At 37.3% G+C, this 27,956-nt stretch overlaps 1 protein-coding gene across 17 annotated transcripts in view; it reads left to right on the forward strand.

Moving 5' to 3' along the window:
• LOC144304981 (uncharacterized) overlaps positions 1-27,956 on the forward strand; it is a 43,167-nt gene that overhangs the window by 3,388 nt on the left and 11,823 nt on the right. For 4 of the 17 annotated variants that reach the window (XR_013371989.1, XR_013371999.1, XR_013371992.1 and 1 more), the window contains exon 2: positions 11,655-11,713. Coding sequence is in view for 3 of the 17 variants with exons in the window: in XM_077883670.1 (XP_077739796.1) it covers positions 1,934-2,115; positions 11,655-11,713; positions 24,717-24,775 (300 nt within the window). In the remaining 14 variants the exon portion in view is untranslated. Of the gene's footprint in view, positions 1-1,048; positions 2,116-2,249; positions 2,679-7,726; positions 7,765-11,286; positions 11,714-24,716; positions 24,776-27,956 lie in introns of those variants that run through there. The other 13 variants (XR_013371987.1, XR_013371997.1, XR_013371996.1 and 10 more) reach the window with 10 other exon arrangements.

Here is a 27,956-nt window from a genome sequence, read left to right on the forward strand (position 1 = left end):
TTATAGTCTTATGGTACTGGCCTATTCACAAAAGCTGAAAATAGGATACATATTTTCTTATGGTGTTCTCGGAGGCCTTATTTTGCCAACCAGCTCATTCTCTGAGATTAGGTATTGTATATTATTCTATATGAATTCTCCACAGTACTAGCAGTCACTACATTCTCAGTAGGCATATAATACATTCTGGCTTACAATTTCAAGTGGGAAACTCTTTTTTTTTTTTTCTTAAAAGGAGATTTTTTTTTTTCTTAAATAAGGGATTCTACTGGGGTAACAAAGATGCTCTAAAAGCTAAAATCGGATTATGATGATGGTTACACAACTCAGTAAAATTACCAAAAATTACTTAATTGTACAGTTAAAATGTGTAAATTTTATGATATGTAAATTATGCCTCAATAAAGTTTTTGAAAATGGAGGTACAAAAGGGAATGGAATGTGTTAACAGAGGAATGGGATTAATGTGCCAGTGTGTGCACATGCAGACTGTATAACTAATCTGAAAAGAAAAAAAAGATGGTACCCAAAAGAGGGAAAATGGATGAAAGCAATGAATATAGAGGAAAGGAGCAAACAGTTGTCACACCGGTAGGGAATCTACTCTCTCTAATAACTGTTACGAGAATAGGGAGCGAAACTGTGTGTTGGGAGCTAACCTAAGCACAGGGGAACACAAATATCAATTGCAATAAAACCTGATGAATTCTGCAAGGGAATTTTGCATGGAGTACTGAAGGAAGAAACAAACCAGAACACTTTAATTTGCCCACGTTCACATAGGTACAGATGTTGAAAGCAGAAGTCAAACCGAGCTTATCTCACCCTTCAATTTATATCCCTAGGCTGAATAAATGTTTTCTTTTTTTTTAAGATTTTATTTATTTATTTATTCATGAGAGAGAGGCAGAGACACAGGCAGAGGGAGAAGCAGGCTCCCTGCAGGGAGCCTGATGCAGGACTCGATCCCAGGACTCCAGGATCACGCCCTGGGCCGAAGGCAGGCGCTCAACCGCTGGGCCACCCAGACGTCCCTGAAAAAATGTTTTCTATGCATGTGCCACAGACTGCTGTTCACCTTCCTATAATAAATCTTGTGACTTTTAGCTGGACATATGAACCCCGGAAACAATGACGTTTCCTACCTTCCTGGGCTGTAGTGTGAAGAGGCACATTTCCCTCCTTTTCGGACACCTGCCAAAAGTTGTAAACAAACATCATTTCCCCTCCAATCCTATTAGCTAGAACTTACTCTCATGACTAAATCGAGCTAAGTGAGAGTTGGAGAAAAGTAAAGGGTGAGACTTAACGTCCACACCTGGGTAGGTGGGAGCAGCTTGGGTCCCAAATTATTGTCAGTCTTATAACACTAGGTTGGGGCTTTCTTGGCCCCCCCAATAAGGTCAGGATCAGACAAGTGGAATGGTAGCCAGCAATTATCTTTTTCACTAATTCTAGATATAGAAAGAATATAAAACTTTCCTGCTTATTTATCACCAACAGGGAAAGTGAGGTAAAGGCAATCACACCACGATAAGGTACTCTTTCTCAGTAGGTCCTCTGTATTTGAACTCTCCTTAAAGGATTAGAGGCAAATTAAGAAAAGCCATAGCTTTCCCCCTGGATTCAAATGTTTAGCTCCCAAGGGCTGTACTTCATGCTGCTCCCCTCCAATTCCAAACTTTGTTATTATGCTACAAACTCCTAAGTAGGGAGGAACAGGATATAAATGTTAACTGGTATCCAAAATGCTCATATTTCTTGTCCCCTTTTTTAAAGATTTTATTTATTCATGAGAGACACAAAGAGAGGCAGAGACAGAGGCAGAGGGAGAAGCAGGCTCCACACAGGGAGCCTGATGTGGGACTCGATTGCGGGACTCCAGGGTCACGCCTTGGGCCAAAGGCAGACGCTCAACCACTGAGCCATCCAGATGCCCCTCTTGTCCTTCTTGACTAACAAAGAAGATGCCAATTATGACATTGCCCTTACCCTCACTTGGGAAACTAAAAGTTCTCCCCTGATGTACAAAAAGGCAGAAAGGATAATAAGCAGCATTTGGCTAAATGTTGTGTGGACCCCGAGGAAAAACACCATAGCTCTGCAAGAAAAATTGTATGTATGCATCTATATGTGTACATATATTTATGTATATATAATAATATATAATATGTATACTTTAAGAACTCTATACGTGTTTATAAATGTAAAAGATTTCTGACATTAAGTCACTAAAATGTTGGCTGACTTAGAGAGATATTGGAAATAAGGACTGTGAGAGAAGGTGTCTAAGGTGAGTCCTGGTGCTCTGGTTTGAACAATTACATGCATAATAGTGTCATTCAATAAAAGAGAATATTTTAGAGGGAGAGTGAGTTTTATAGGTGATCATTAATTCTATTTTTATTTTGTTCAGTTTGAGGTACAGTCATCTCTCCATCTTTGGCATTGAAATATATACTTGAGAAACATCGGTATAGAAAAAATAAAGTGAGGGACTGGATGGAACTAATTAGAGACAGAGCAGAGAATGAGACAAAGAGGACTGAAGATCTACTTTCAGGAACTCTAATATGTAAAGACGGAGAAAGGAGAATAAAAAGAAACGGGAGCCAAGGAGACGGGAAGAAAAGCAGAGGAATAAGGTTTCAGGGATCCCATTGTGAAAAGAATAGAAAGTGAGTTTCAAATACTTAAATATTTAAAATACTGTCACCTACAGGCACATGGGTGGTTCAGTGGTTGAGCGTTTGGCTCAGGTCATGATCCTGGGATCCTGGGATCGAGTCCCGCATCAGGCTCCTCACAGGGAGCCTGCTTCTCCCTCTGCCTACGTCTCTCTGTGTATCTCATGAATAAATAAATAAAATCTTAAAAATAAATAAGTAAATAAATAAATAAATAAATAAAATATTGTCACCTGTGAAATCAGGTATGCTATCCAAGATTTAAAATGTCCATTAGATTTAGTGACATGGAGGGACACCTGGGTGGCTCAGAGGTTGAGCATCTGCCTTCAGCTCAGGGCCTGATACCGGGGTTCCAGGATCGAGTCCCACATCGGGCTTCCCGCAGGGAGCCTGCTTCTCCCTCTGCCTGTGTCTCTGCCTGTCTCTGTGTCTCTCATGAATAAATAAAATCTTTAAAATAAAAAGGATTTAGTGACATGGAAGTTATTGGTTGACATTAATAACAGTTATTTCACTACAAAATTGAATGTTAATTCTTCCAATACATGCTATGCAATTCACAGTTACTCTCTGTGAGAAGTTTTCCTGTCTTTCTTCTAGCAAAAGAGCTGTTTCATGCTCTTTACCTTTTAATACCTACCTTAAATAAACTATTTCTTTTGAAGCATATTTATCTGGAAATTAGCGAGGTCCAAGAAATCAAGAAAGGACAAGAGATAAACACTTTTAAATCACAGAAGAATTTACAAATAGGAAAGGTTCTCTCTTTTCTGGTACTAAAAATCATTACTTCTATTAATTTACTCATTCATTTTTTTCCATGCACATCTATTGATCATCTACCATATGTATGCACTATGTTTGGAGCGAGGGATAAAAAAGTGACAAAATTAGTGCTATCCTTGTTCTGACTATACTTTGGGTCAAGGAGGCAGGCTACCATATATAAAGAAAGCATCAATAGTGTAATAAAGGATACGATGGAAGAAGCTAAGAGTTCGATGTGAATACACAGGAAGAATCTTTTAACCCAGTTCTAGGAGACGAAAGAAGGTTTCTGTAGAGGCATGAAGTATGAGCAACAGTTAGCCTATTGAGGATGAATGGGCACAGGAGAATGAAGACCATTCTAATCAGAAGAAATAATATGCAATAGCCTAAAAGTCAAGAAGATTATAATGGCTTTAAGGAACAAAATTAAATTTATTGAGGAGGATATATCCTATACTGTGGAACATGAAAAGGAAGAGCTGAAGTGGAAAGTAGGCAAGGGCCTTGTAAATATCATAAATGCTCAGAGATCTGTGAGAAACCATGCGGAGTTCGACACAGGAAAACAACATGAGATTTTATTTTTAGAAAACTTATTCTGGGTGTAGTATATAGAACATACGGGAAGGGGCCCCAATAAGAAGCATGAAAAACCACTGGAAGCTTCTTTCTGGCATCAGCAAAGAAATGAAGGACTCAGGCAAGAGACGATGATCCAGAGCTGCAGTGTCCAATATGGTAGCCATGAACAACATATTTATTAAAATGTGGCTAAAGTGAGAAGGTAAAATAACTCCATAATTTTTTTATCAAGACTACATGTTGAAATGATAACAACTTTAATATATTAGATTAAATAAAATATATTATTAAAATTAATTTCATTGCTTCTTTTTACTTTTGTGGCTACTAGAAAATTGAAAGTTTTGCACAGGACTCACATTATATTTCTCCTGGACAAAACTGTTGTAGAGCCTTTTTGCATTGGAAGTGGATAAAATTGAGTAAATGAAGAGATATTGAGGCAGGACTTGCATATCAGTTGGATACAGAGGATAAAGGGGGGAAAAAAAAGGAATAAATGATGATTCCAAAGCTTCTAATTTGAGCAACTAAATGAAAGAATGCTATATTGAAGAACAGGGGTATGAAAGCCCTTTATTTTATTTTATTTTTTAATTTTAAGATACAAGATTTAGTATGTTTTACTGAAAATATGAAGAGAGGAAAAAAACAGAGATATGTGAAAAGTACCTTAAGGGTCTCCCTCAAGTAAGAGAGACACATCTATCTTATTGTAGCAAAAGAAAAGCAGGGAAAAATGGGTTCTGGGATATTTTTACTTTTATAAATTTGAAGACAGTAAATTGAAGACATTCCCATGAAAAATACTGTAAAGAAGAAAGTTCATCTATTTGGTCTCAGGGCCAAGATACTGTCTTTAAAATTTAGATGAAGATGAGAAAACTCTAAAGGAGCTGGAAGGATTCTAGGCAGCCCCGAGACCAAGATTAGGTTGGAGAGAAAACTGCATAGAGCTGCTGGCCCACAGTAGGCACAGAGAATGGGGAAAGCCGGATGGCCTGAGTAGAGATTCTGTTAGGGGCCTTCGACAAAAGGACAATGGGGCCAGGAAGTTTGGGAATTGATAAGGGTAGGGACTGAAGAAATAAACTTAAAATCTCAGGTTTTCCTGAAAGGAAGTAAAGAGAAGAATGGGTTGACCAGATGCTTGCAGAATTCCTTGATGTCTAATTGAAAGAGCTGTAGTCAGTGGGATCTGTGAAATAAATATTTCAAATATTTCAAAGTCAGGGTGATGACATTGCTCTGGGAGTAGATCTCTAAAATGGAATGGAGGTGAAGGTTAATACAGATATGATCAAGGAATTGAGAGGCTTTAGATATTCACAAGGACATTAATTCACCTCAGGAAAATAAGGGGGTCTGGGTGAAGCAGGCAGTGAGCCAGAAGCATGTCTTTAAGGAATGAGGGGGTTGGCGGGTTGGTGACAGGAGGGAAGTAGATTTATAGCATAGTAATTATCCAATACATGTTAGTTTCTTTTAACAGTTCACATACAAATTAATAAATGATCCTATTTTGTACTTTCACATTAAAATAATGTTCTATCTTTCTTTCCATAAACACATGAAGACAAAAATATATGTTGTCTCTCTCTCTCTCTCTCCACACAGACACACACACTCAAAAAGTCTCCTCATTGCTGATATACATTAATCCAGTTTTTAGACAAAACTGCCAGAGAATTGGGGGGAAATGTGTTAAATTGTGCATTTTCTTTTTGTGCTGCAGATAGAAAAAAGATGGACATTTTTTAGCAACTTCACAAATGTGCTCAAACAATAGCTCCTAAAGGTTAGGGGCAGGCCACACAGAAGAAGCATTTCTTATATATATATTTTTTGAAGAAGCATTTCTTAAGACAGATTCTTATAGTGGAAAAAAAGTGCTTAACTAGGTGTCAGAAGACCTGATATCCAAAGTTGATCAGATATTAGGTGTTTTGGGCAAGACGTTAACCTTGCTGGATCTCCACTTTCCCATCTGCAGAAGGTGGGTGGCTTTCCCAGCTCCTATGACTCAATGGGGTCTTTTTGAGGGTTAAGTAAGAAAATCTACCAGAAATTCCATTGTGGCTTATTAAATGCTCATGTAAGTTGTCTGAGGGGATGTCTGACCTGTCTCCAGTCAAAATGTATCATGGTCCCGACAATACTAATAATATATTCAAAAGGGGGAATTAAAATTTGCATCAAATTTATGATTTCTGAAGGAAGGCTATTTGTGTATTGATTATTGGTTATTCTGAACTTTGGTAAGATTTCTTTTCTTGTTTAGGTTAAGTACCAAAATGCATCATCTTTTAGATTTCCTTAGAAAGTGTGAACTTTGGGTCAACTCCTTGGAGTCACCTGGTATATTTGTTTAAAACAACAGTTGCTTGGACGCAGCACCTAGAGATTCTGCCTCTTGGGCTAAGACTCAAGACTGTGTATCCTAGCTAATGATACACACGCTAACATTTTTTTATAACCACTTTGTTGAAGTATAATTCCCATATCATATAATTCACCCATTTAAAGGGCATAACTCATTGGGTTTTGTGTATTCACAAAGTTGTGCAACCATCACCATAAAATATGAGATCTACTGGGTGAGGTAAAAGTTTTATAGACATGGAGATTGCTCTGTGGTTAATGTATAAAGAATCCCTCTCCCAACTCCAAGTATAAAGATAGATAAAAGAAAATTATTACACTCCACCAGACTGCTCTGCTTTCTGAGATCTGATGGATTCTGTTAAACATTATTTCTTCTATTTTACAAAAGGGTGAGGGGATACTATAGAGAAAATGAAAATGCTGCATAACTAAAGGAGTATGGAACTTTCCTGAAAATCTGGCAAGCCCTGGCCTTCTCTTCCCAGCCTATGTATCAGAGTTTGTAAGGGGAAGGAATCATGATCAGGCTAAGGTTCCCCAGCTCCTCTTAAGGCCTACTTTCTGATCTATAGGTCTTTTTCTCTTCTTAAGAATTCAGGATCAATGCAACTTCCTAATATCTTTAGACAGAGCATGTCTCTAAAAGCTTATTGACATTTTCAGTTTGTCAGCTTCCAGAACTCCATTGTTGACTCAGTTCCATCTCTGTTTAATTAGAGGGGAAAGACTTTTAAACAAAAACACTTCATTGTTTCTGTAAATGGTAACATAAATGGTAACGTATGAGCCAGAAACACCCAAGGCTTTAGGAGTCACAACAACCCTATTCAGGCTGATGTTTTAGGTATTTTGCAAAGTGCTTTTCTTACTCTGTGGGGAATAAAATGTTTTGGAGAAGTATATTGGGAAGCTAGGTAAGCTGCTTTTCTAGTTTTCACAGAAAGGGTTTCTTATTTGACATATAGTGTAGAGAGTGGCAAATTTCTTGAGCATCATATTAAGAGAATTATATATATTATCTATTATTATCTAATATTTTATTTATAATATATACATATGTTGTATATTATTATATGCCTTATATAATCTCCTCCCTTCTAATGGAATTAATCATCACTCTAAGAAGGTCACATCAACAACAACTGATTTTGATCATGAAGACAAAAACAACAACAAAAAGCCCATAAACTCTCATAAAGAGGTTAGATCATTAGGTCCTTTTCATAGATTAGAAACTAATGTTCAGAGAGGTTTGTAACTTTGAATTAGAATGCACTTCTTTGTTTTCCTTAGAGTAGGTGTTTATACCTTTAGAGCATATTACGTTGAATTAAAGGTAAGAATTCAATTAAATATGATTTTCAGGGTGAAACCCTAAAAGCTTTAATGAAGCAAGTCCTAGTCCTTGTTAATAGATGAGTATTATATTTTTCAAGATCATGACATTAAAATGAAAGCAGAGTACAAGTTATGTTTTAAACTTGGTTATTTTCCATGATGTCAAGATAAAACCAGAAAGCAAGTTATGTTTTAAAGTTGGTTGTTAAAAAAATTTTTTTTTGAATAAATAAAGTTGGTTGTTTCCCTCTGCTGTACACAAGATTGTCAATTCAGTAGAAAGCTCAGCTCAAACCATCTATGAATGGCTTCCAAATTCCAGAGACCTCTGTCTGGGAACGTTTTTCAAACCGCTGGTAATATTGCCACATATAGATCCCATCCAGGTTTAAAGCATAGGCCCCCACAATATCATCCTTGTTTATGTCTTGAAGCTGCCCCTAGTTCCAGGAAATACTTTGTCATCATGCACTTGACAATTTTTGCTTGCCATCAACCACGTCACAAACTTAACACTCAGTTTTCCCAGTAAGTCTTTCCAGGGACCCAACTCACCTCTCTGTTTGGGTTTCCATGCTGACATTTAGAAAAACAACAGTCACTCAACTCATAAAGCCCTTTCTCATGTTCGTACTAATTTTAATATTGACTTTCTCCTAAAAGCTCCAAAATATTTTAAGGATTTTTTTTCCTTTTTTTTTTTGCAAGATTGAGCTTCCAACTTGTGTTTTTTTAAGTGCTTCCAAATTTTTTCTTAACATATGTTGCACGAAGTCTGTCCTATTAACAGAACCCACTCCTCTTCCACATTGCATAAAATTCCAAAGATTTAGCCTTTCAGAGAGCATTTCTAGGTTGTACCATTAATTTGAGCTTTGTGTTTATCTCAAATCAATTTGTTTAGATTAGGTTCTCCCAAGTTATTTTATCTATAATCATCAAAGATTCTGAGTTCAAGTCCATTTCTCGATCACCCACTTTAATGTATCTGGATGAAGACACATTTTTTTTTTGTACTTGTGAGAGAAGCAAAATATTTTTTAAAAAATGAACATAGTATAACATTTGATCCTAACATTTTTGAACAGCTCTCCTTTGCTTTCCCCTTCCACTGAGGAAAATGTATTTAAAATTATAGGATTGAATAAATATGTGTACCAAATTAAGAGTTTTAAAGAGGTATTATTGTGTGAGATTAAGCACTTTGATGCTGGAATCAGATTGCCTGGGACTGGATCTTAGCTCTACATTCTACCTGTACAACCTCAAGAAAGTTACTATCCATTTTGCACCTCAATTTTAAAATAGGAATAACAAAAGCTAAATGGAGAATGTGTAGTAAATATATGCAAAGCACTTAGAACTATGCCTGTCACATAGAAGTAATACATGTTAGCTATTTATATATAAATGCATTTGATTGAATAAAATTTATAGATCAGCTACCAGGAATACAGATGCCATAGAGTTTGGAAGCTATACACATGAGGGCCCCAGCATACATAAATAGGATAATTCTGGGAAGAATTTGAGAGAGATTCCTTAGTTTTTACTTACTATTTTGAATTTTTACTTTGTTTTATTTATTACCTTGAAGATTTTTACATTTTGCCTTTAATTTCTTTGTATCATAAAGAAATAATACTATAGTAGGAAGTATTTAAAGATTCTTCTGTGGTTGTTATTTGTGATTAGATTCAGTTTTGAGATATATTTCATCATGGGGTTAGGATGTAAACAAAAACTTTTCTAAATGATTTAAATTAATCTGAGCCATCACAGTCGTGGAACTCCTCCATGACAAGGGTACAGAAAAGGCTGGGAGGGATCCCTGGGTGGCGCAGCGGTTTGGCGCCTGCCTTTGGCCCAGGGCGCGATCCTGGAAACCCCGGATCGAATCCCACGTCAGGCTCCCGGTGCATGGAGCCTGCTTCTGCCTCTGCCTATGTCTCTGCCTCTCTCTCTCTCTCTCTATGTGACTATCATAAATAAATAAAATTAAAAAAAAAATTAAAAAAAAAAAAAAAAAAAAAGAAAAGGCTGGGAATGTCTGCTGAGGAGCAATTTGAGAGGGCACGAGGGCTGCTTGCTCCCACCCAAGTAGGAAGGTGGTTCAGAAACACTAACCAGATCTCTCACAGGCTTGGGGCAAGGCCAGAAGCTGAAACAAATATTTAGAATGTAATTTAAGATGACTGATTCTTCATTTACATTGTTTTGGTTAGATAAAGTCAATGACCTAGACATTGCATATAAGTTTCTGCTTGCAAGTTTAGTTGATGGTTGTTGAAATACTCAAGCTATTTATGGGACTTCACTTGTTCATTAAAGGAATTGTCAGAGGCCATGATGAAAAAATTCTCCATTGGAAAATGGAGATTAAGCAGATTTAAATATTCAATGGCGATAAAATATAGTACACTTCACTCCATATATATATACACACACACATACATATATTTATCCATTATATATGAATATGAAGAGAATAGTGATGTCCTTAAAACTCTAGTGCCTCAGTATTGATGAAGACTCTCATAACAGGCATCTGTTATGCTCTGTGCAGAGAATTTAGCAATTCATTGTTTGCTGTCTTATGTTGTTCTCCAACCCTGCCATCCAGGTAAATCTCACCATCCAGGTTTCAGCACTTGCATTTCTTTCTCATCTCTTCCAGCACTTGCATTATATTGAGTTGTGATTCAGCTGTACTACAGCTTCACAAGAGGTATCTTAGCCATGACCTCAAACTCTCAAGATGTTGTCAAATATGCTGTTTGCAGTACCATGGTGACATGAGCTATGGGCCTCTCAAAAGCAAATAGTCTGTGCATGCTCGATTACAATCCATGCCTCTAGATAAGAAGTTCACAACTAAGGCACAACTAAGAGAGGTCAGACTCCCTGCTCTAGGAGGCCAGAGGAATACTCAGTGACAGGAGGAAAGCCACTGCGACTCCCAGCTTAAATGTATACTCTGCTATCAGTGCACACAACCCACAGTTCATCCACATTCAGTCTTTCAAGGTCATTCTGGGGCCTGGCCCTGTGAATGTAAAAATGAATGACATTTGGCCCTACCTTCAAGAACTATATAGCTCCAGGACGCCTGGGTGGCACAGTGGTTGTGCATCTGCCTTTGGCCCAGGGCGTGATCCTGGAGACCTGGGATCAAGTTCCACATTGGGTTCCCTGCATGGAGCCTCCTTCTCCCTCTGCCTGTGTCTCTGCCTCTCTCTGTGTCTCTCATGAATAAATAAACAAATCTTTAAAAAAAAAGGACTATATAGCTCATAAAAATAACACCCTGAAAAAACAAGGTGAGGAAGAAACAAAATAGGACTTGTGATTTGAATACAGGACTTATCCAAAGGGGGAAAAAAAAGGTAAAAATTGAAAACAATTATATCAGGTGAAATGTTTTTGTTTTTGTTTTAACCTATGAAATGGCCAAGTAGGGTTTTAACAATGTCCACTCTCTGTAATAAAATCTAAAACTCCACATGTATGTCAGCATCTACAAACAGGGTAGCCTTTATAGATTTGACATTCTGAAGTAAGGAGGGTAAATTAGTTATATAGACTTAAAACAATTTTAAGGTAAGAAAGTTCCAGATAATTAAGTGATTCAGCTTTTAATCAGCCTTTAATTTACAATCCCACTTGTGAATCCATAGAGAATCTCATTTAAAAATTAAGATAGCTTTTAATTAGGACAGATCATTAAGCAGGACAATTTGTATTTGATACAAAGAACCCTTGATTATAACATTATTCCATATTTTAGTCTAATCTCAGAAATGCACCAATATGTATGTTAAAGTAACTTTCACTGTTTGTTATTCTTAGACTATGAATAACATATAACCCAAATTTGTTTACATTTAGGATTTCAAGAAAAAAAGTCTCAGAAGCATATATGCAGGCTCCATGGAAAGGAACAAAAGGTCAGCTTCAATAAATGCCTGGATAAAACCACCTTCCCTACACAACGGGGAAACATCGAAAGGGATTTATTTTTTTTATTTCTTTATTTTTTTTCAAAAGGGATTTAAAGAAAAAAGTATCTAGAAATGTTTATACTTGTACAAGCTACCTTTTAGGCGTGAGGGCAAAGAAGAGGATTCTTAGATATGCCTCATCTCAGAAAATACCATGTCTTGGAGTTATAATCTCAAGAACTCAGAGATAATTCAAAATTAAGGTTTCAAAAATGCAGAAGTAGAGATAAAAGAAATTGCACAGTTTTTCTTACAACATCTGGACTCTTCTCATTAATCCAGTTGAAAATGTTATATCAAATGAATTCTGCAGTTTTGGAATAATCTTAATCTGCAATGTTTCCCTATTCTGTTCTTTCCTGTTTTCTTTTTCCTTCTTTTCCAGTTAGCCAAATACAGATATTTATGTATGAATCTGCACCTCTCAAATTATGCAGAACCCCTTTCCAAGTTTAGTGACAACTTAAATAATATCTGTTGTTCTCTAGTTTTACCACTTGTTTAAAAATGATAAATAACTTCTGGTTAATGATTCCATTTGTTTATCTGTGATCCTTCTAAAAATCTCACTAAAATAAAAATAAAGGAATGAAATAAGATACAAGCCCATGGAAGGCAAAATAATGTGAGAAGAAATTTTTGAAGAGAGGTCAATAAATTTGGAAGAAGGAAAGCAAATAGATGAATCCTAAAAGGTTCAGGAATATACCAGGTATCTAAGAAGGTCGGAGTGGTGGCTAGAATTGAAAATGGAAAGATGATTTGAAAGCCTGAGGGAATGAAAAAAAAAAAAAAACAAAACCTCCCAGCTGTTAGCCTCCCACATCCTCGTATCCTATAGAACAAAGCCACACAACTACCCACACAGTCCACCACCACTCCCTTCCCTGCCATCTAGGGAACTGTCATCCTCCCAGGCAGGTTTTATACTTCTGGATGGATTTCTATCTTTGGCAAGAGTCAGAGATTCATTTCCAGATAGAGAACCCACACACCAGGAAACAATGTACATCGGAGAAGGGGAAGGGAGTCCTTGCAGAAAACAAGGAGAATGTGTGAAATATCAAAACACCTCAGCCCTGTTCCTTCCTCTGCTCCCAGAAGAGATCATCAAATAGGAAACTGGAATGTGCTATAGGCAGACTAGTGACCTCCTAACGATGTCCATGCCCTAATCCCCCAAACATGAGGATACATACATACCTAGGGGGAATTAAGGTTGCAGATGGAATTAAGGTGACTAATCAGTTGACCTTAACATAAGAAGATTGTCCTAGATGGTCTTAGTGATCCAAGTAATCATCATAGGCTGTTTTAAATGCAAGAGAGGCAGGAGAGGCAGAGTCACAGTGATGAGATGGCCAGGCACTGCTGGTTTTGAAAATGGAAGGCCAAGAGCAAAGGACCCTCTGGAAAGAAACCCAGACCTGCTCACACCTTTATTTTAGCTCAGTGAGACCTATTTGGGGCTTCTGAACTACAGAACTATGACATAAACCGGTGCTGGTTTAATCCAGGGTAGCTGAGTTTGTGGCAATTATTTATTTATTTGTTTGTTTTTAAAAAGATTGTATTTATTTATTTGAGGGAGAGAGTGAGGGGGTGGGGGAGAGGCAGGGAGAAATAAGCTCCCCACTGAGCCAGGAGCCCAGCAAGGGGCCCAATGTGGGACTCAATGCAGGGCTTGATTCCAAGACCCCGGGATCATGACCTGAGCCCAAGGCAGATGTTAATGACTGAGCCACCCAGGAACCCCTAATTTTTTACAGCAATAGTAGAAAAATACAAAGGACCTGGCCAAAATAAAAGGCCAACAAATACTGAGATTTGTACAACTAGGTCTTTCTCCTTTCATCCTACAGTAAAAAAGTCTCAAGTTAACAATCATCCCTCTCACATACACATACACAGAGCCTCCAATTACCAAGTAGAGCTTCTAATGACAACCAACCAACAATCCCTAGAATGTGACTGCAATCTCCAAAATGTAAAATAGAAATATTTTTTAAAAGATAAAATGTAATATAGAAGAAATAGAGGGATCCTTGGGTGGCGCAGCGGTTTGGCGCCTGCCTTTGGCCCAGGGCGCGATCCTGGAGACCCGGGATCGAATCCCACATCGGGCTTCCGGTGCATGGAGCCTGCTTCTCCTTCTGCCTGTGTCTCTGCCTCTCTCTCTCTCTCTCTGTGACTATCATAAATAAATAAAAATTAAAAAAAAAGAAGAAATAGAAATGTGGAGGGCTGAAACACTGTGTTTTTTCCCCCTAAGACCTATTATTAATGTAATCAGGAAGCTAAGAGATATAATGCATCCATAAATCAAGAAAAGTACATTATTGAAGAAAACGAAGTAGAGAAGGAAAAGAATAAAAGTTCATAGAAATTTGAAAACATGTCAGCAGACCATTGTAAAGCTAACAGAATTTTTAGAATATAAAGTTGGAGAAATCATTCAGAAAAAAATAGTATCAAAGGGCAATGGACTACTACTCAGCCATAGAAAAGAATGAAAGCTTGCCATGTTCAAAACCATGGATAGATCTAGAGGGTATCATGCTAAGCTAAATAAGTCAGTTAGAGAAAGACAAATACCATATGATTTCACTCACACACAGAATTTAAGAAACAAAACAAAGAAAAAAGGAGACCAAAAAACAGACTCGTAACTCTAGAGAAAATCTGCTAGTTACAAGAAGGGAGTTAGTTGTGATGATGGGTGAAATATGTGATGGGGACTGAGAGTACACTGATCCTGATGAGCACTGAGTATGTACAGAGTTCCTGAATCACTATGTTGTATACCTGAAATCAATATAATGCTGTATGTTAATTATATAACAATCTTAAAAAATAGGGCAAAAGGCAAAAGACTAGTCACAGGAAAGGGAAAATAAGAAAATTGAACATGCAACTCAGGAAGTCCACAATCGGGACAGTAAGAATTCCAGACAGAGAATAAGATAGAGAGAGCTAGAGTACACACAAATTGATGAAGAAATATTAAAGAAATAATATAAAAAATTATCCTGTTACTGGTAAACATGTTCCCAATGAGTTATTGGTACATTGAATGAAAAGAGACAGACATCAAAGTATGGAATCGTAAGATTTCGGAACACCTATATTAGGGTAAGTACTTCCAGAGAGAAAGCAGAGTCACATTTAAGGAAGGGTAAGTGCAAACCCAAGATGCCAGAAGAGGGGGGAATTATCCCATGAGAAAATGCTTAGCCTTGAATTACTTACCATATCCAAACTATCAACTGAATATGAGTAAATTAAGATTCATCAGACAAGCAAGTTCTCAGAAAAGAGCCCCCCAGTGTGTAATCTGCTCTACAAAAAATGGAGGCATGGAAAGAGAAAAAAATCTTAGATTCAGAAAATAGGGTGGCCAGGGGAATTGCTTGGTATGCACAGTACCTAGAAAACAGTCCATCTATTATTAGAGCAGGAGGAATGGGGTTGAGGAGATAGCACGAAAAAACAAGCAAGCAAGGAGAACTTGATATTTCGGCCTCTAATGATATGTTTTTTACTTCAGTGTGATAGTTTAATTTTTAAAAATTAATATTAAGATTTTGGGGAGGTAAATAATGCTAGGGGTACAGAAAGTGAAACAAGTACAACAACAACAACAAAACCAGATTATAAATAACCTAAGAGGGGCACCTGGGTGGTTCAGTCGGTTAAGCGTCTACCTTTGGCTCAAGCCATGATCCCAGGGTCCTGGGATCAAGCCCTATGTTGGGCTCCCTGCTCAGTGGGGAGTCTGCTTCTCCCCCTCCTTCTGCCTCTGCTGTTCCCCCTGGTTGTTCGCTCTCTCTGTCTTTCAAATAAATAAATAAAATCTTTTACAAAATAAAAAAATAAATAACCTAGGCAACTGAAGTTATAGAAAAAAAATGTAGCATAATAAATTACGTATTCATCTATAAACAATATTTATATGGACAGGGCAATATAAACAATTTATGTTGACTTAACCAAAAAGTGTGATATAATAATATTTGGAGGGTGAGGGTTGTGGGAGAGTGCTAAATCCTCATCTGTTAGAGCTGCAAGGTAATAAGTAATGTCTAAAACCAGTAACTATAAACAGCACTAAAAGCATCAAGAAACAAGACTAGAGTCTATGAGACACAGTTAAAAGAACCGAAAGTAGTTATTGGTGGGGAGATGAGCTGGGAGGGGTGGGTTCCACAGGAGAGGTGGAGCAGAAAACTTCTGTGTCTGTATTTGTTTTTTAAAATTGTATGTAGATATTACTTTGATTAAAAGAATTAAAATTTAAAAATGGCTGAACTATTTACTAAGTTGTGACCCCCATTGAGAGAATGCTCATACATAAACCCCTTTTCTCCTTTCCATAAAATAGAACTGCATATAGCAGTGCTGGTCATTTTTACTGCTAGGAGGCTTGAGTTATGAGTTTCCACATCTTTAAAACTCATATTGATTACCTGAGTCTTTTTTTTTAATTGGGAAAGGCTAATAAACCATCCAGTGGTAAATATTATCTGTCATCTAAGACAAATGAGCATTTCTTTGTTAATTATGCTTAAAACACAAGTATAAATAGCTCTACCTCGACTACATAAAACAAATATTTGATGCACGCTGAAAAATAGAGATGGTATCTCAATGAGATTCCTTCGTTCCTTTTCCTTCCTTCCCTCTTTCCTTGTTTTTTTATATTTCTCTATTTTCCCATTTTAAAAACTTGACTAAATATTTCTCTTATAATCTAGAAACATATACATACATTAGTTTAAAATTCAATTTAAAATAACATATAAACATAAACAGTTTTGTATGTAACATATAATATGCCCACATATAAAGGTAAGACAGTAAATTTTAATGATGGTTATCTTCTCTGGCAGGATAAGAACCTGTTTTTTTCCTTCTGATTTTCAAACTTCAGTGGCAACATTTTAGTACTTCTTCTTCTTCTTCTTTTTTTTTTTTTTTTTCATTTTAGTCCTTCTAAGTATTAAGTGAAGTAAATAACGTTTTCCTTAAAGACAGTGCTGGCAGCTTCTTTCATTTTAACCCAAGTACAGCAAGCAGGAAGTATGTGAAAGGGGCTGCTGTATGCAGGTAGCCAATAACAGCAAGTTTACTGGGACTAGGGCTATGAGTGGGGTTGTAGGATTTCTTCCAACTTTAATTCTTCTCCTGCCCACTGTGTGGCAGCTGGTTTTGATGGGATTTACAGCACCTCCAGCCTCAGGGACTGGTCCTGGTGTGTCAAGTTGATGAGGATGATGCCATTTCCCTTAGCACAAGCACTGGTTCAGAAACAGAATAACCCAGAGCTGAGCTGGTCACTGCAGGGCATTCCCCGGCCACAGTCATGGCTCAGGGGTGGTCCAATCGCCTTAGGACTGGAATTGTGTTCCTGGTTTCTGGAATAGCATTTTCTCTCACTGTGGGGATCCTGGCAGCCACCTTGAGAAGCTGGCCCTGAGGCATAACCAAAACGGGGGTTAGAACCACAGGAAAGTAAAACCAAAGTCCTGTTTAAACCTGATGCCGACCACAAGATCTAAAAGATCTGTGACTTTTCACTTACCTGGAACAATAAGTCAGCTTTATTGTTTAAGCAGAGGGAGTCAAATTTTGCAAACCTAAGAGACACTTAGTATCTCACCTGATATGATAGGAAAAATTTCAGTGTTTATATGCCAAGCATATTCTATAGTTCTCCTATTTGATCTACACAAAACTATGCTGTTACATTTTATCACTCTGATTTTAAAGTCAGGAAACTAGTGATGTTGGTAAATTACCCAAGGTCAAAACCGAGTAATAGTTTTTGCTAATTTTCATTTTTCTAAGAACATTTTTAAGAAGTACCATGTTTTTACACAACAATTTCATAAAAGGAAGAATATGCCAGCAAAAAATTAAGATGGCAATGGTCTGAGAACTAAAGATAGCCCCTTTCAAGACAATACTGTTACCATTATCATATGGATATTTTCACTGTGGACAGGTGAAAGCTCCATAGGTGGTTGCTGGGTCAGCTGCATACATCATATTCTGCTTCAGCAGGACTTGAGTAGGGTCTGGAAATGGACTTTCAAAAGTACTTCAGGTAATTCTGAAGTGTGACCACCACGGAGAACTATCATTCTAGTAGATATAAGATATGCTTCAAATGGAACAGCTGCCTACTGCCCTGCTCCCTACTTTCCCCAGAATTTTCTTTCCTGTTTCCAGGCTGCTTCTATTGAACTTCAGGCCATATTCCCCAGCCTGGCACACCCATGAATCATGTCTCTTCTGGCCCTCGGTTTCTAATGGTTAAACAGGTTTTCTCTTTTTCTTGTTTCCTCTGTGACTACTTAGTTCCATTTGACTCTTGTTTTCTCATTCAGAGCTACCCAGGAAAGAACAAAAGGCTTCTCTATGAGCCATTAACCACAAGCTTACAGAAAGGAAACATTGGCATGACTATTCCTGAAGACTGCACATATTAGATACTTACCCTGGAAGGTAGAGAGTAATTCAACTCAATTCAGAATAATGTATGATTGCAAACTTCATCAATAATTTTATCTGAATATATTGTATTACTTGGGGCAACAGAATTCCGTTGCATTTTGAAAACAGACGCAATAATTCCCATGGTCTGATGATAATGATGATGATAATATGATCCAGGTCACTACAGAACTATTCAATAGTTGACACTTTCTATGTTCTTTTTTCTTTTTAACCCAGTTTCCAAGATCAAAGGCTTCTTGTGTTAAACAGACTCTTAACTACAGAGAAGAAACTGATGGTTACCAGAGGGGAGGGGGGTGGGGGATGGATGGAATCGGTGATGGAGATTAAAGAATATACTTGTCAAGATAAGCACCCAGCAATGTATGAAATTGTTGAATCACTATATTGTATACCTAGAATTAATATAACACTCTATGTTAACTACACTGGAATTAAAATAAAAACTTTAAAATTTTTAAAAAAAAACACAACAAAAAACCAAAGACTTACTATGTTAATTGCTAGAAGTCAGCTATTGCTCACTTTCCCTTTCTCTTTTTCTCTCTCTAGCTCTCTCTCAGCACTTCTCCCTCCTTGGCACCTTGTCTCTGCTATTGACACTTCTGGCATTTATCCCTCACTCTGTTAACTTTCCCACTATGAGAAGATCAGATTATATGGTCTGTTATTACCCAACAAGATTCTGATCCCTTGGTCTAATACACAATGATCAAAACAGCAGTTTGAGTTTTACTCCAAGCATTCAGCTATTTTTTCCCCCAAAGATTTTAGTAGAGGAAATATAGCAGTAAAATCCTCTGGGGCTCCCTAACCATTGAGTACAATCTGGTTTGGCAAACAGCTGAAAAATCTCCAAGCCAGACTTAGCTAGGCAGAGAGAGAGAGAGAGAGAGAGAGAGAGAGCAAAAAGATATCCTAAGTAATGACTGCTCTCACTTTTCTTCTTCAAAATAGGGAGATAACAGTGTCTTCCATAACGTCTGGGTTTTCTTTGTCACATATGGAGGGAAAGCCCAGATAGGTATTTATTTGCTACTTTAGCAACCTCAGAATGAATGCCTAAAGATGTGAGAACTTGCTTCCTTGCTTCCGCACTGCCTTCATGGCACGATTCCTGCCAAACTCTGCAGTCTCTCCTCTCATTATTGTATGTGCACAGAATGCCCAGCTATATCTAATTATTTGCAGTTCTTTTTCCATACAATTTCATAAGCTGCTTTCTCATCCTTTTCAGCCTTTCCAAACTTTATTTACCTGGCCAACTTCTACTTGAATTCAAGATTCAACATAAGCATAATTCCCTTCTTAAGCATGAGTGGTCTTGGTAGCCCTCTGTGGAAGACACTATTCTTTACCCATGAAAAAGCCATTCCTATTTTTATTCCTTCAAATCAAACCCCAAATTTGTTCAGAAATGACATAATGGTCCCTAGTTCTCAGGAAAAGTGGCTCTAGCAGTTGGTCTAAGCACTGTCAGGGGACCAATTTGTAGCCAATAAGATATAAAGAGGAGTCCGTTGAATGGCTTTCTCTCTGTGATTAGTATAAAAGGAGAAACTCACATGCACATACCACATCCTGTTTCCGGCATTTAAACACTTTTTAGCTAGGACAAGTGTACCAGACACATCTGCATTATAGTCAACATTTGATTTTTGAGGGGAAGGCCAGTAGAACTGCAGAGATGGTAGCCTTATTGTCATTAAGCCACTGAACCCAAATTTGTTGAAACCACCGCTAGTTGATTCTTTTGTTGCCTGTAGCTGAAAGCATTCTTTACTATTACCTCCTCTGTGTGCATAAATGCGATCACTGAAGTGTCCCAGTCATCTCCTCTGAATCAATTCTGCCTAAGAGTGAAAACATCTTTACTCAAGCCGTCCTACATTATTGACAACAGGAAAGCATCTGTAATTGGGTATATTTGGATACATATTTACTATGCTGATAAAAATAAGGCAAGCTATACTGGCAAAAAGATCTCATGTGATCATTGAGTGGTAAAGTTTAGTATAAACCCATATTGACCAGAAATTGTCTTTGCAGTATGCCTGCATACAGAAATACAAAAAGGAAAAATTTTAGCTGTGTAGAAATAAAAAATGATTTCTGGTCTAATGATTTTCAGTCTCCCAATAAGACCAAATCTCACATTATGGGAGCCAAAATCATCCATCATCAGCTATATATGTTTCTTGGTCTATATTATTTCTGTCCCAGACACTGGAAGTCTGGACTTCTCCCAGAGAAGAGAACTGTCATCCTGTCACATGATTGCAATTGGCAAGTCTTACCAAGAAAGTTTGGCAGATTCTTAGAACAGGACTAACATATGTTTTATATATGTGTGGGTAGGTGTATATATAGCCATCCATCTACATACATATATGTATACTTATTTATTTATAAGCCTTAGTTAAAGTTAGAAAAATTAATTTAGATGCATATGGATAAGTCACACAAATTAGCAGTAGTTTAAAAGGAATTAGTATAACCCTAAAAGAAATCATTCCGATTTTTTTAAAGTAAAAATGCCAATGCAAATCTTACAAGTAGAACATCATATTAATAACTTTTCTTTAGGTTATTGCTCATTTATATCAATGATTCATTCACCCATTCAACAAGTGATTATGAAACCAATTACAAAGACATGTAAGACCAAGTCCTTGCCCTTGAGAATCTTAGGTGTAGTAGTAGGAAATAGTTCATTCATTCAGTCACTCAAAAAATCATTATGGAGGACTCTCCTATGTCTGTCTTCTATGCTGAAAATATGGAGGCAAAAAAAGAACTGCTTTCACAGAGCTTATGTATTATTGGGAGAAGAAAAACAGTAAACAAAAACCATCAACATAATACATAAAAGGGAGTGATACATGCAATATAGAGACTTCAAGTAGAATGATAGGATACGTGTGACTACTTTTAAATGGGTGGACAGGGAAGACCTCTCTGAAAAAAACTCTACCAGAGATCAAGAGACCACTGAAAGAGGAGGTAAGGTGAAGTGAGGTTCTTTTGCTGCTATTGTTATTGTTATCCTTGTTAATAGTGGTGGTACTGGTGGTGGTGGAGGTGTGTGTGTGTGTGTGTGTGTGTGTGTGTGTGGTGTGTGTGTGTGTACTTTAAAAAGGAGTTACTAGGGTTGCTTGGATGGCTCAGTCAGTTAAGCGTCCAACTCTTGATTTTGGTTCAGGTAATGATCTCAGGGTTGTGAGATGGAGCCCTACATTGGGCTCCATGCTGGGCACAGAGCCTGCTTAAGATTTTCTCTCTTTCCCTCTGTCCTCCCCTTTCCTCTTCCCCTCTCTGTAAAAAAAAAAAAAAAAAAAAAAAAAAAGAAAGAAAGAAAGAAAAGAAAATAAAAGAAAAGAAAAAAAAAAAGGAGTTCCTAGAGTCCTAGAGGTGGTTTATGATAGTGGGAGTAACTGAATAAAGAGTAAAAGATTCAGGAAAAGATGAAGATATAATTGAGAAATCAAGCCTTTGAAAAGGTAAGGGGAATGGGGATCCGAGCACAACTGCAAGGGCAAGCCAGTGATAGCAGCAGAGACACTTGTTCTCCAATAAAACAAGGCAGGTAGAGAATAGATATAGAGTGAGGTAGGCAGACAGTTTTAGGTTGAAAAGGTGAGGGAATTGTTGGATTGCTTCCATTTTCTTAATGATTAATGAAGTGATGTTATAAGCTGAGAGCATGGAGAGGAAAAGCAGTTAGGAAATTTAAAAAGACAAGATGTGAAATGGTCACTTTGGAAAATGGGAACGCAACAGTCCTATGGAAGAAATAAGATAGCTCTTGACTGCTGCAATGGTTAATTTTATATGTCAGCTTGACTGGGTCATGAGGTACCCAGATAATTTGGTTAAACAGTATTCTGAATGGGCCAGTGAGAGTATTTCTTGATGAGATTAATATTTGAGTAGGTAGACTGAGTAAAGCAGATTGCCCTCCCCAATGTGGGTGGGCCTCATCTAATCCACTGAAGGCCTAAATAGAACAAAAAAGATAAGGAAGGGAGAATTCACTCGATCTGTCTATCTTGGAGTTGAGACTTCAGTCTTCTTGCTTCAGACTCAGACTGGAACTGATATCATTGGCTTTTCTGGTTCTCAGGCCTCCGGGCATGGGATGAAACACCATACTCTCTGGGTCTCTCCTTTGCTGGCCAGATCTCAGACTGTCATAATTACATGAGCCAACTCCTTATAATAAACCTATCTATCAATCAATCAATTGATCATGTCCTATTGATCTGTTTCTCTGGAAAATCTCACCTAATACAACTACTCATTTGAGATATATAGCCAGCACTTAAAGTGACAGTAGCCAGCATAGTTCTTGTGTCTTCATCAGTATTCAGTTGTTTTGGTGCACAGGGACTATCGGGTGTAACCAGGGTTGAGGCTTGGGCAGGTGAGAGAGGGCAGCAGAGAGAAGGGAATGATAATGAAGGGTGGAGACATCCAGAAACTGAGAGTCTAAGATATTAGCTGTATCATCCACGTGGTTTTGAAGTCAGTAAAAAGGAAGTCTGTGAGAATAATGGTAGAATAATAAAAAGAAAATAATCCATGTGCTAAAGGTATCAAATAAGAAGGCAACTAAGTTCTCCGGATGACAACAACGAGGAGGGGTAGTAGTGACCAAGTCTGATGACATATACTTCAAAAATCTGGGCATTTGGAAGGATGAGGGAAGAGAATAGATTTCGAAGTGTCACTGGAAAGCAAAACAACCCTCCCAAGATCAGCCCTGTAGTTACAAAGGGTGTAAAAGAAAACAGCTTACACTGACTATAGTCTTAGGGATGATTTTAACAGGGCACATCTGGGTTTTACTAACAGTAAGAAAGCAAAGGCAACATTCAGAAATGAAGTTGAAGATGTAGACAAGTTCGCTAATGATGAACTGTTAGCTCCGGGTGTCAGAGTGGAAGGGCTTGAGGTGGCAATAGAAGTGAAGGGGCAGGTTAGATAAGTGGACATACACAGTAGTATGAGAATGAATGTATACGATAGACATCAGCAAACTTTTTCTAAAAAATGCTCCAAAATAAGAAGTTTCTGCACAGCAAAGGAAACAATCAACAAAACTAAAAGGCAAACTACTGAATGGAAGAAGATACTTGAAAATGACTTATCTGATAGAGGGTTAGCATTCAAAATATATAAAGAACTGATACAACTCAATATCCAAAAAAAACCCCAAATAATCTAATTAAAACAGGCAGAAAATGTGAACAGACATTTCTCCAAAGAAGACATCCAGATGGCCAACACACACATGATAAGGTGCTCCACATCACTCATCATCAAGGGAATGTAAATCAAACCTACAATGAGATATCACCTCACACCTGTCAGAATAGCTACAATCAACAACACAAGGAACAACAGGCAGTGGTGAGGATATGAAGAAAAGGGACGCTTGTGCACTGCTGGTGGGAACACAAATTGGTACAGCCACTGTGGAAGACAACATGGAAGACCCTCAAAAAGTGAAAAATAGAACTACCCCACAATCCAGTAATTGCACTACTGGGTATTTCCCAAAAACAAAAACACTGATTCAAGGGATGCATGCAACACACCTCTATGTTTATTGCAGTAGTATTTACAATAGCCAAACAATGGAACCAGGCCAAGTGTCCATCGACAGATGAATGGATAAAGAAAATATGATACATATACACAATGGACTATTAGTCAGCCATAAAAAACAATGAAAGTTTGTCACTTGCAACAACATGGATAGCGCTGGACAGTATAATGCTAAGTAAAATGAGTCACTCAGAGAAAGACAAATACCATATGATTTCACTCATTTGTGGAATTGAAGAAACAAAACGAATGAGCAAAGGAAAAGAAAAGGAGAGAGAGGCAAACCAAGAAACAGACTCTTAACTATACAGAACAAAATGAGGTTATCAGAGGAAAGGAGTGTGTGTGTATATGGAGGGGCGGAGGTTAGTAAAGCAGGGATGGAGATTAAGGAGTATACTTACAATGAAATGAAATGAAATGAAATAATGAAATGAAATGAAATGAAATGAAGTGAAATGAAATGAAATCATTTAAAAAAAAAGAAAACAACAAAGGCCAGATAGTAAATATTTTAAGCTTTGCAGACCAGATGGCCTATTCAACTATGGCATTTTTAGCGTGAGAACAGCCATAGAGAACATGTAAAAAAAACATGTTTGTGTTCCAATAAAACTTTATTTACAAAAACAGGCAATGGCCTGGATTTTGCCCATGGATAATAAAAGGAGCAGGTAACAAAGTGAGCTTGGGCTCCTGATTATGAGCTAGGTAAGAAGCAGGAATGTGGGTCAAAATAGATGTTTGATATCTTCTAAGAGGAGAACAGCCAGTTTAAGATGAAAGATGTGAGGCTACCAAGTATCTGTTTTCTCCTCAGCTCCCACACGTTGCAGTGAGAAATGTGGGAAGACCCTGACATGGAATTGCTGTGGTGGGGTAAGAAGCATTAGTTTTGCTGAGTGCATCTGCTTTTAAATGGCCCCAGTGTAACACAGGATGGTAAATGGCTCTCACCTCAAGTGGAAGATTTAGGAGTACCCCTTCCCCAGGATGCTCAGTGTTGTTAACTCTGGCGACTTGACTGCAGCTCAAGGGAAAGGACAAGACAAGGCTTCACATAGGTAGAAACGCACTGACTATTTTGAAAGAAAGAAGATGCAAGAGTGGGTAAATATGGGAAGGGGCAAGGTTTTCTTACTCCACTCATATCTATATCCCAAAACTCAGCCACTAAGAGGTTTAGTTTCTTCAATACTTAAAAATGGTTCAATAGCTTTCAAACAATCAGTCTTTTAGATTTTGTTAGACATCAAAATATCTAGTTGAGGGCCTGGTATTTTCCATCAGACTCATTTAGTCACTCACTAGTCACTCATTATGACAGTCTCTTGCACTCAATCCCTGGGTTGAATTCACTGCAGATGCTAAGTAAACTCTATACCTGGAGATGGCCTCTTGGATGCTCACTTTTACTGATTCTTGAACAAGGTTTTCACCTCCATTTCTAAAGGATTTTTTTTTAACTCCCAGCCCTAATTATATGCTACAGAATTGGACCAAACATCATTGATGCTGCTGCTGTTTTGTTGATATTATTTAAAAGGTTCCCCAAATGTTTAAATTATTCCTTGATAACAAACCAGGGCACTTCATAGGGAGATATTAACTCTTTTTAAGACCTCTGGAGTGTAATTTGGTATATTTTGCTAGTAATCTGAAAGTATCTAATGTGCCTCTTGATAGTAAATGAGGCCCTCGGATACTGGTTTATTGCTTATACTTGTGAGGTTTCTGTTATACTGATGACAGAAGGGATGGGCCTGTCTTTTAAGAGAAAGCGTTATTTGATCTTACTAAAGATAAACAGAAAAAACTATTTGATTCAATTAAAATACGTAAGTGTGAAAACTAATCCTGTTTCTTTATTTGAACCATTTCTGCCTTATAGTAAATTTATATTGTAATCAAAGATATTGCATGGTTTGAATAAAATTTAATATTTATGTAGCAATTATTCTATGCAACATTTTGGGGAAACAAAGTTGAACAAGGCTTGATGCCTTACATATCCCTGTTAATTTACAAATATATATTTATATATATGTATATATCCCTTATATAGGATTATATAGAGAGACATCTACATATAGATACATACTCTATATTAGAGATGAAGAAAAATCAATAATTTAGAAAGAATATTTGAATTATATAATATCAATTACATAAGTAATAACTGCAGTTTACAATTACTGAACCCCTACTATTATTCAACATTATAGTAATCATTTCACATGCGTTAATCCATTTACTGCTCACAACACCCCTAGGAAGTGGGTATAGTATCACACCTTAATGCTAAGTAAAATGTGACTAACAGCTAGTTAGTGGCAGAGTTGAGTTTCAAAATTAGATCCATTTGACTTCAAAGCCCTTGATCTTAATCTCCATCTCATTATGCTTCAGCAACACACATTTTAAGCTGGGTAAAATCAATAAATAAAAGCCAGTTATTGTAGGATATGGATTTTTGCCACTCTTGACAGACAGAAAAATGTGACATTTCAACTTCTGGCAATAGGTCTTCAAGAGTCCCTCTTAAAATGCAAATCTATACTCCTAGAAGGATAACACACCTAAAAAATAAACATTTTCAACCTCTTAACACACGTATCCTTGCAAAATCTTTAGCGGATGGGACAAAAGACAGGTAAGTTGTGATAAAGCTAAGGAGTGATAGATATGGAATAAGAAAGGGGCAAAGCAGCACAACAGCTAGGAAGTACTACCTCCAGGAAACAGCATGAAAGAACGGGGTATGTGTGGTCAGGGCTCCTAAATGCGACCAAGACAAAAAGAACATCAAAGGTAAGATGTTATAGGTACATGATTTTACATGGAGCCATTACTGCTGCCTCTCAAAAAAATTCAACGGTAAAATAAAATCTTTACATTTAAAAAACCAGGGGATCCCTGGGTGGCTCAGGGGTTCAGCGCCTGCCTTTGGCCCAGGGCGTGATCCTAGAGTCCTGGGATCGAGTCCCACATCGGGCTCCCTGCAGGGAGCCTGCTTCTCCCTCTGCCTGTGACTCTCATGAATAAATAAATAAAATCTTTAAAAAAAATTCAATGGAAAAAAAATTCAATGCTACACCATTGGCAAGTATGATAAAATGATTTGTATGAACTCAAAAAATTACAGTAGCTGGTTAAACAATGACGGAAATATAATTTCTATTGTCAAAGTGCTCATAATCAAGGAAGCATTTTTTTCCTTCTTTCACACCTATTTGCTCAGCATTCTTTACATAATGTCAGAAGATTTTACTCATGATCACTTGCAAAATATGGTTGTGAAATAGCCTTATACCCGAACTCGTCGGATGCTAATAGAATTGATTGCTAATTAGCTCTGTTGCTCCTTTCACTGCAGTCACATTCTTTTTTTTTTTTTTGCAGTCACATTCTTAAGTTAGTATAAGACTTGTCGATATATGACTCATTCACAAAACTTCCCTGCAATTTCAGTTAAATACTTAGTTACCATCATCGTAATGCTAATAATTATAAGGATGATGATGATTATAATAATAATAAACTGAAGTGGTTTTAGGGATAGAAATGTGAGTCTAAAAATGATATCTTCATGATCTCCGTTTATCCTACATCAATAATTTTGCATCAAATTTGCTCAATTTACAAATCAAAAATAGATTTTTCTGTCAGCAAAGATCAGTCTTGTATCTGAAAATCAAGCACAGCTTGTACATCATCATTAACCGTAAAGGCTCTGAAATCAGAACTTAGCTGCCAATTTTGTTGATGATGCATAAGACGAAATCGAGTACAGCTGGCTCTTCTGTCCTATGCTAGCTCTGCAGTACTGACATTAGTGAAAAATCTGTTTGTTTTTTGCTTCAGGAAATTAAATAGCTATGACTAAAACGAAGCAGAGGGAACAGATATATCTGGGTAATAAACAGGTGCCATTTTTATTTTTAAGGTTTTTTTCCTTGCAGATTCATTTCAATTGTTGCAACATTAATTTGACCAATTGCCATGACCTCAAAGAAAATGTATGAAACTTCTTCAAAAAGAGCACCAAGTAGAGCCCATT

Source organism: Canis aureus, chromosome 34 (assembly GCF_053574225.1).
Source record: "Canis aureus isolate CA01 chromosome 34, VMU_Caureus_v.1.0, whole genome shotgun sequence".
Taxonomy (NCBI): Eukaryota; Metazoa; Chordata; class Mammalia; order Carnivora; family Canidae; genus Canis; species Canis aureus.